Here is a 9,356-nt window from a genome sequence, read left to right as displayed (position 1 = left end):
TTGTCAGTTAATTCATAACTTAATATTGTTATTCTCATATTTATTATTATTTCATTTATTATGCACGTCTTTTGTTCTACGTGTAAGTTATAGTAATCGCGAAAAAATCGAAAAATCTTTTTTATACATATTTACGTTTCAGGTGTCTGAACATTTTAGCATACCTTAGAAAACTGAAACGTATGTGTGTGTGTGCACTGTGTGTGCGGATACAAATTTTCGTCGACGACTTCAGGAACACGGTTCAACCAATTTGATTAAAAAAAACATTCAATTCCTATTGATAGAGATACGTGCTGATTAGTTTTTGGCAAAGGCAGGTTAAGCCGTTTTAGAGATACGGGACAAAAAAATGCCAAAAATGTGAAATCAGTTTTTAAGAGAAACAGAGCGTCCGATTTCAATATTTCAAATACATTTTTTACTAGTCTTGAAAAAATAAAATTTAATTAAATATATGAGAAGGCAGGTCTAGCGGTTTCGGAGATCTAGTAAAAAAAAATTTAAAAAAAATCCATTTGGCGGTCAAAAATGATCATTAGACATATGCACATCAAATTATTAGATATTTTATAGAAGCTTCAATAATAAGTATAAAATTTGTTTACATTTTTATGGGATCCGTAACATCGTTTGTCTGAGACTGCGACGGGCGCTTACGCGCTTCGATATTTCGTCTCTATGCAAATAAAGCAGCGAGATTGCTTTGAAAACAAAAATTTCCCAAAATATAATTTTGTTTCATCAAAAAGTCTCTTCTTGTAGTACGCGGCATACATAATCACGTCATAGTTCATTTTTGTTATTATTTTTGTATTACTGTTTTATTTTATTTTATTTTAACTTTTTTCATTTTATATTCAATTTATTGCTTTTTTTTTTTGTATGTTTTTTTGTTGCTCATATCAATTTGTAAATAAGACATTAAAGTCTTGATTAACAAAAATATAATTGTAACAAAAAAAAAAAAAAAGTCTCTTCTTAAAAAAGTCTTTCTTTATTTTAAAATTTCTCAGAAATCTAATTTTTTCAAAGTTTAAAGAAAAATTTTAATCTTTTTAAAAAATTTAATTTTTGTTTCTGAAAGTTCCAGGAATTTGCCTTAAGGCGCGATGCTACTAGTTGTGGTATTTCTGTTATAAACGCACGGAAGACTTAAACATTTTTTTTGAATCCAACTAAGTTATTTTTCTATTTTAACTTCTCCAAGAACAAGTTTTACCAGAAAATCTAAGTTGCAAAATTTTCATATCGGAATATTTATGCAATTCACATTTAGGCAAAATGCCACTTACACCTAATTTAATTCCAGGTTTTATAGGAAAAGTTCTATTAGAGAAGATTTTAAGGAGTTGTCCCGACTTCAAAGTCATCTATTTGCTTCTGAGAGAGAAAAAGGGCAAACCGATTGTGGAGCGACTCGAGGACATTTACAAAATGAGGAACACGAGATATATATAGATATAATTATTGAATCTGGCAACACTAAACTCTAATACTTGATATTATTTTATTTATTATCTTTTACAGTTATTTAATTTGGCACGAGAAAAAAATCCCAAAGTATTTAAAAAAAGTGGTGGCTGTATCTGGTGACGTCAGTCAACTTCAATTGGGTTAAACGAATCTGACAAACAACTAGTACTCAGATCGGAAATTGTATTTCACGTAGCCGCCAGTGTCAGGGTGGTCAAATCATGATGTTGATCCAAACAAAAATAATTTATCTTGTGCAATTGTTAGATTCGACGATCCCTAAGAAAGGCAACCATGATTGAACACTCGAGGAACCCGTGAAATTATGGATCTAATGTTGCAAATGCCAAATTTGGTGGTTGGTGTCCACGTCTCGACTACTTATTGCAACACTGATAAAGACACCATAGAGGAAAAAGTGTACAGAGCCACGGAGATTGGAGGGAAGCCATCAGACTGGCTGAAAACTATAATGATGACTATAAATTTGCAAGCCTCACCGAAAAGTAAGTATAGTATACAGGTCCCAAAACATAAAAAGCTAATTATCAGAATATATGTGTTTTGGTTAATTTTAGATGTCTAGGTGGATTAAAGAATACATATCTGTACACCAAACATCTAGCTGAAAATATTGTAGAAGACTACAGCGACAGACTGCCCTTGGTTTTATACAGACCAGGCATTGGTAAGTACACACTTCTGACAAATCACCATTCATAAATTTGTATGGTGTTATATTTTCATTTGCAGTCGTGTCTGCGTGGAAGGAACCAATACCAGGATGGGTTGACAATTTGAATGGGCCTATAGGTTTAAATGTAGCCGTTGGAAAAGGTAAATACTTAACAATACTAGTTGGTAACATGTTTTATTAATATTTTGTATCTATTCAGGTCTTTTAAGGGTGATGGCATACTGACCCAAAAGTCGTACTGGACTACGCACCAGTAGATGTAATTGTCAAAGGCATCTTGGTCGCTGCTTGGAATAAAGTGAATCAAAGGTAACTTGCACCTATTCTATTTAATCACTGTCCGACTGTAATTTATCCTTTTGATATTTAGGGATCCACAAAAAATCTACCTGTCTACAACTGTTCGGTGGCGATAAATTTATTTTGACCCAAGAACACGCCTACGAAATCGGTATGGAAGTTAACTCGAAGACGCCTTATAGGACTTTCTGGTACCCAAGATGCACGTTTACCGAGAGTTGGATCAAATTTTGGTTATTGGTAAAACAGATTATGTAATATTAAACCACTGGACTTAGACAACTACGTTGTATCTATTTTCTCTTGCAGTTTTTCTTCTACAACATAATCCCAGGATCCATCCTGGACAGCCTTTTGAAAATCACAGGACACAAACCGATGTAAGTAAAAACTTTGGTGAAAACATACTTTGTTTATTATTTGTTGATTAATTTAATAATTTGATTAAGATTGATGAGGATTCTGCGAAAAGCCTATGTAGCCATTTTGGCAGTCGGATATTTTGCGACGAGGAATTGGGACTTCAAAAGTGATAACTTTTGGGATTTGCTGCACAATTTGTTACCCGAAGACAGGTGGGCAGAGTTTAACATATTATATGACAATATGAAAATTGAATTCGAAATTATCAATTGTTTTTCTAACAGAAATGATTTCGACTACGACATGAAAACCTTTGACGCCTATGAATTTGCATGGGAATGGAATGGTAGGCTAGGTTCATCCAGGTATCTTTGAAGGAGCCAGAAAATCCTGCCGAATACAAAAAGATATACAACAGGTAGAAAAATAAATATGAATGTTTATTCTATTCTATTAAATTTATGGTTTGTTTACTTCTAGGAATAAAATTCTGTACTACACAATAGTGTACGCACTTTTGGGCACTTTGGTCTACTTGGTATTCTCGTCCAGATGTTTCAAGTGTATCGTCAAGGAATACATTGTAGTCTAATCATATGTAAAAATTAAAATAAATTTGGTATAAATAAACGCATTAATAATTATTTAACAATATTTTAATATCAAATATTATGAATATTTAATAATAAATCTTATTCATTGCAAAGCCAAGAAAATAATTTTGCAGAGTGAAATTAACTTGTGGCTCATGGCATTGTGCCTTAAGGCAAATTGCTGGAACTTTCCGTACCAAAAATTAAAATTTTGAAAAAAACCTTTAAAATTTTTTGAAACCGTTGAAAAAAATAGATTTTTGAGAATTTTGAAATTTTTATAAAAATGTTTTTTTTTGAAAAATTAGTTTTTTTTATATTTAGATTTTTTTATACATTGAATTTTTCTGAAAATTTTAACTTTTTTCCAAAGCAATCGTGCTGCGTGGCTGTTTTAGAGAATAAATTTCGAAGCGCGTAAGCGACGCATCGCTGTCTTACAGATAAACATTGACGCCGTAATGTAAACAAAATTCATACATATTATTAAAATCTCTAAAAAAATATAATTTGATGTGCATATGTCTAATGATCATTTTTGATCGCAAAATGTAAACGGTACTTCATTATGTCAATACAAACAAAATGTTTTTTGAATTGTTCAAATCGGACGCTCCGTTTCCTCGAAAACTGAATTTTAAATTTTTGGCTCTCTTTGTCTCGTATTTTCGAAACGGCTAGAACTGCCTTTGCCAAAAACTAATGAGCACATCTCCTTACCAATAGGAATCGAATGTTTTTTGAACAATTCAAATCGGTTGATTCGTGTTCCCGAAATCGTCGACGAAAATTGTATCCGCACATACATACCCACACATACATCCATTTTTTCTGAAGTATGCCAAATGTTCAGAAACCTTCGAAACGTAAAGATATACAAAAATTCATTTTCGATTTTTTTGCGATTACTATAACTTACCCTACGGAAAGTTAATAAAATAAAAAAACGGCCTGGCCGATCTACTACTCTAATCAGCACGATTGCAAATGATACTTTCGGAAAGTTTTTGAATTTTCAAAAGCGTATCAGAATTTTTGGCAAAAACGTGGACAAATTTTTTTAAACTTTTCGCAAAAACGTGGACTAGAATTTTTGAAATCGGTTTAACTATTCTTAACAAAACATCGACAAAAGGTCAACTTTTGGCTACCATAGATAAACACACATACTTTATTTAATTTTGGCTTCAATTCAGATTCAGAATGACTCGAAACATGAAATTAGATAATCGGATTTTCGTCGATATCACGATTTTCAGGAAGTTAAAAAGAAAAAATTCTAAACTAAATAATTTTCAAATCAAAATAACACCTATTTATAAGTATAGATTTATTAATATTCAATAATATTAAAATCTACACAGAAGCCTTTCCTGTAAACAATATGCTAATAATAAAAATCTGTAAACATTTTAATATTAAAATTAATAAACTATCACTTTGACCTATTGAAAAAAATCATAAAGATCAGAAATCGCACTCATGATTCAAAACAGTTTTAAACTACCATCAGAATCAAAAACATTCTTTAATAGAAAATAGAATTAGAATTATTTTTATTAACGACCCTCAGTGAAATCCAAAGAATGAACATTGTTTAGAAGATAGTTGATCCATAATATTAATAAAAATTAGTGATAAAAATGATTGTGCCAACTATTCCACAATTTTTCAAAGATAAAGAGATTTTTATCACTGGTGGCAGCGGTAGGTACATAAAATGTATATGCATGTATATAATTTTTTTATTATTTTCTACAATTTTTTTTACACTTCTCAGTTAGAATCTTCTAAATTTTATGAAACATCAAAAAATCAGTAATTTTATTTACAAAGTTACTAATTATAAATTTGCAAGAGGGCCAAGTCCTACTTTTGGTGAAATTATTAAAAGTATTTTCAGTGAGTGACAAGTTATGTTCATTTTAAAAGTTTCGACACTGAATGTCGAAACAAACAAAAAAATATCTTTTTTAAATATCTTAAAGCACACAAAATGCAGAAAATTAGTGTGCTTTTATTTGATTTCTAAATTATGTTTTTTCTCTTGTAATAATGCATCATTCATACAAATCTAATGATTGGAAATAAATCAAAAAAATTAGGGACCGATTCTGTCGCATAAGAGACTAATGTTATGATTTGAAATAAATTAAAAAAATTAGGGACCGATTCTGTCGCATAAGATACTAATGTTATGGCAAGTCTATGTTATGTAGAACTTTAAATACAAAATCGTTCTAAATATTGACAAAAACCACGTGGTTTCTGAGCAGTCAGGCAAATTTCTCAGGTTGTCAGATAGAAACTTGACCTGGAGTCCCTTAATTTAAAGTCGACCACAGAGCTGTATAACCTTAATATTATTATTCTTATTTAGGATTCGTCGGAAAAGCCCTAATAGAGAAGATTTTAAGGAGTTGCCCTGATTTCAAAGTCATCTATTTGCTTCTGAGAGAGAAAAAGGGCAAACCGATTGAGGAGCGACTCGATGACATTTTACAAAATGAGGTAATCTGGCAATACTAAACACTGATATAAAATATAAAATCTGAGATTATTTCATTTAACATCTTTTGCAGTTATTCAGTTTAGTCAGAGAAAAAAATCCCAAAGCATTTAAAAAAGTGGTGGCAGTATCTGGTGACGTCAGTCAACTTCAATTGGGTTTAAACGAATCTGACAAACAATTAGTACTCAGGTCAGAAATTGTATTCCACGTGGCCGCCAGTGTCAGGTGAGTCAAATCAAGATCTTTGATCTAAACAAAAATAATTTATCTTGTGCATCTGTTAGATTCGATGATTCCATTAAAAAGGCAACCCTGATGAACACTCGAGGTACTCGTGAAACTATGGAACTAATGTTGCAAATGCCAAATTTGGTGGTCGGTGTCCACGTGTCAACCACATATTGCAACACCGACAAGGATGTCATCGAGGAAAAAGTGTATAGAAACCACGGAGATTGGAGGGAAGCCATCAAACTGGCTGAAAACTATAATGATGACTATGAATTTGCAAGCCTCACCGAAAAGTAAGTAGTATCAGGTTCCAAAACATGTAAAGCTAATTATCAGAATATATGAGTTTTTATTATTTTTAGATGTCTAGGAGGATTGAGGAATACATATCTGTACACCAAACATCTGGCTGAAAATATCGTAGAAGACTACAGCGACAGACTGCCCTTGGTTTTATACAGACCAGGCATTGGTAAGTAGCAACTTCTGACAAATTATCATTCTTAAAGTTGTATGGTGTTATATTTTCATTTGCAGTCGTGTGTCCATGGAAGGAACCAATACCGGGATGGTTTGACAACATGAACGGACCTATAGCTCTGAACATTGCCGGAGCAAAAGGTAACTGGGGATGACATTATCTGGTAATAACTTTTATAAACGTTTCCTATCTAATCAGGGCTCTTAAGAGTGATGTATACAGGCCCAAAGGTCGTACTGGACTACATACCAGTAGATGTAATTATCAAAGGCCTCCTGGTAGCAACTTGGAATAAAGTGACAGAAAGGTAATTTGCACCCTTTCTTCTATTTAATCTCTATATGACTGTGATTTATCCTTTTGGGTAATTAGGGATCCTCAAAGAAATCTACCGGTCTACAACTGTTCGGTTTACAATAAATTTGTGATAAACCAAGAACGCGCCTACAAAATCGGGATTGAAGTGAACTCGAAGATGCCTTTTAGGACTTTCTGGTACCCAAGGTGCACGTTTATCGGCAGTTGGACAAAATTTTGGTTATTGGTAAAGAAAATTATGTTTTAAGTACAAAGCATACTTAAAGAAAATCTCTTAACTAATAAACTTTTCTTCCAGTTCTTTTTCTACAACATAATTCCAGGTTTCTTCGTGGACAACATTTTAAAAATCACTGGACACAAACCAATGTAAGTTAAACCTCGGTACAAAAACAACACTTTTTACACAATGTTAAAACTAATTTTATACTCTGTTTAAGATTGATGAAGATTCTGCGAAAAATTTATGTCGCAATTTTGGCAGTCGGATATTTTACGAACAGAAACTGGGACTTCAAAAGTGACAACTTTTGGGATTCTCTACAAAATTTGTTACCTGAAGACAGGTAATAAAATAGATACTTTACAATTATTTAACTAAATAAAAAACGGTTTGTTTTATTTATTTATAGAAACGATTTCGACTACGACATGAAAACCTTTGACGCCTACGAATTTGCATGGAACGTCAGGATAGGATCATCAAAATATCTTTTGAAGGAGCCAGAAAATCCTAAGGAATATAAAAGAATTTTCAAAAGGTAAAAACAATAATACAAATTTTCACACAGTTACTTAAATTTAATGTTTGTTTAATTCCAGAAATAAAATTATATACTACACAATAGTGTACGCACTTTTGGGCACTTTGGTCTACTTAGTATTCTCGTCCAGATGTTTTAAGAGTATTGTTAAGGATTACATTGCATTGTAAAAAATAAAATTGAAATAACTTTGTTATGAACATACGTAATATTTAACAATATTTCTTTGATAGAAAAATAACACTTTTATTTTCATTTAAAAAAAAAGATTCGATCAACAATATATTTTTTAGTTCGTCAGATGGTCTTTTCTCTTCTTTGTTACCATATAGTAATATGTTTTAATTGATGTTTATTAAGATTTATAATAAAATAAAAAAAACAACAATTTGAAATTAAATACATAATTGCTATTTTAGCTGTTTAAGTTATTATATTCATTTAGGATAAGATTTAAAAATATATAAATTATAATCATAAAATATAAAATAAATAAATAAATTATAAAATATAAATTTTGAAATAATTTCTATTACTTTTGGTTACTTATTTGGAATAACCTTGACAAAAACTAATAATGTTATTTGTGAATATTAAATACCGTTTGTATAGAAATAAATACATGTAATAGAAAACTAGTGGTGTATTGCCTTAAGGCAAATTGCTGGAACTTCCCGTACCATAATGAAATATTCGAGGAATACTAAATGTTTTAAAATATATTACTATAAATGCTGTAACTTACATCTTTACAAAAAGGTAAATAAACAAAACTTAATCGATCGATTTTAAAATGAAGGACATTGTCTAATATTTATAAGAATTATATATAGTAAAGTGCAAAGTTAAAATTATTTATTTGAAGTATATAAGTGAGCTTTAGAACTTTAGCTAGAATTAGAATTGAAAACCGAATTATTTTCGATATCCAAGAAAACAATATTTTTAAGAAAATAAAAAAAATTAAAAATTTTTTTTTCCAAAAGCAATCGTTTCGTTAGAAGAAGTGGGAAGTTTTTTTGAATCTTTCGAATCGAATGCTTAGTTCACTCAAAAACTGCCATTTTTTGCATATTTAGCTCAATAATTCCGAAACAGCTGGACCTGCCTTTGCCAAAAATTAACCACTTCTCCCAATCATTACTAATTGAATGTTATTTAGATCATTCAAATCGGACGCTCAGTTCTCTCAAAAACTCGATTTCTATCTTCTGCACTCTTTGCTCCGTATCTCCGAAACGGCTGGACCTGCCTTTGCCAAAAACTAATCAGCACATCTCCCTATTAATAAGAATCGAATGTTTTTTGAACCATTTAAATCGGCTGATCCGTGCGCCCGAAATCGTCGACGAAAAATGGTATACACACACACGCACACACATTCATTTTGTATGCCAAAATGTTCAGAAACCTCTAAAACGTAAAGATATGCAAAAATTTTCAATTTCGATTTTTGGACGATCACAATAACTTACCCTACGGGAAGTTAATATGGCATTAAATTTTTTTTAGTAATTTAGTATGTAGCTTTTAGGAAAGACTTTGACAAGTGCCTGTAAGACTATTTAATAAAAATGGCGAAATAAGGCAGCAGGCCAAAAATTAATTTTTTAAGAAAAAT

General features: G+C 31.2%; 2 protein-coding genes across 2 annotated transcripts; both read left to right on the top strand.

Annotated features, from left to right (window-relative positions):
* The first annotated feature begins 1,284 nt into the window (after positions 1–1,284).
* Positions 1,285–2,398, top strand: LOC113367692 (fatty acyl-CoA reductase 1-like). The gene is given in 6 exon segments (XM_026609271.1): positions 1,285–1,429; positions 1,788–1,898; positions 1,901–1,982; positions 2,055–2,164; positions 2,230–2,313; positions 2,373–2,398. Coding segments are annotated over 6 exon segments (558 nt in total).
* A 2,674-nt stretch (positions 2,399–5,072) lies between these two features.
* Positions 5,073–7,905, top strand: LOC113367691 (fatty acyl-CoA reductase 1-like). Its single transcript, XM_026609270.1, has 12 exons — positions 5,073–5,136; positions 5,810–5,940; positions 6,012–6,166; positions 6,226–6,465; positions 6,535–6,644; positions 6,710–6,793; positions 6,852–6,960; positions 7,026–7,197; positions 7,270–7,340; positions 7,412–7,537; positions 7,604–7,732; positions 7,794–7,905. The coding sequence occupies exons 1-12, from the start codon at positions 5,073–5,075 to the stop codon at positions 7,903–7,905; spliced, it is 1,503 nt and encodes a 500-aa protein (XP_026465055.1).
* The last annotated feature ends 1,451 nt before the right edge of the window (positions 7,906–9,356 follow it).

The sequence above is a fragment of the Ctenocephalides felis genome, unplaced genomic scaffold (genome assembly GCF_003426905.1).
Source record: "Ctenocephalides felis isolate EL2017-DRISC unplaced genomic scaffold, ASM342690v1 CF-g0.4_SCAFFOLD_01170, whole genome shotgun sequence".
Classification (NCBI taxonomy): Eukaryota; Metazoa; Arthropoda; class Insecta; order Siphonaptera; family Pulicidae; genus Ctenocephalides; species Ctenocephalides felis.
Note: the sequence above shows the minus strand (reverse complement) of the source record. Positions and strands in the feature narration are given on the sequence as shown.

What these genes read in the sequence shown, in the direction of transcription:
- LOC113367691 (XM_026609270.1), top strand. Translation starts at nt 5,073, where the DNA reads ATGATTGTGCCAACTATTCCACAATTTTTCAAAGATAAAGAGATTTTT. An exon ending in GAACATTGCCGGAGCAAAAG is followed by an intron (nt 6,794 to 6,851) that starts GTAACTGGGGAT and finishes CTATCTAATCAG; the next exon opens with GGCTCTTAAGAGTGATGTAT. An exon ending in TGGAATAAAGTGACAGAAAG is followed by an intron (nt 6,961 to 7,025) that starts GTAATTTGCACC and finishes TTGGGTAATTAG; the next exon opens with GGATCCTCAAAGAAATCTAC.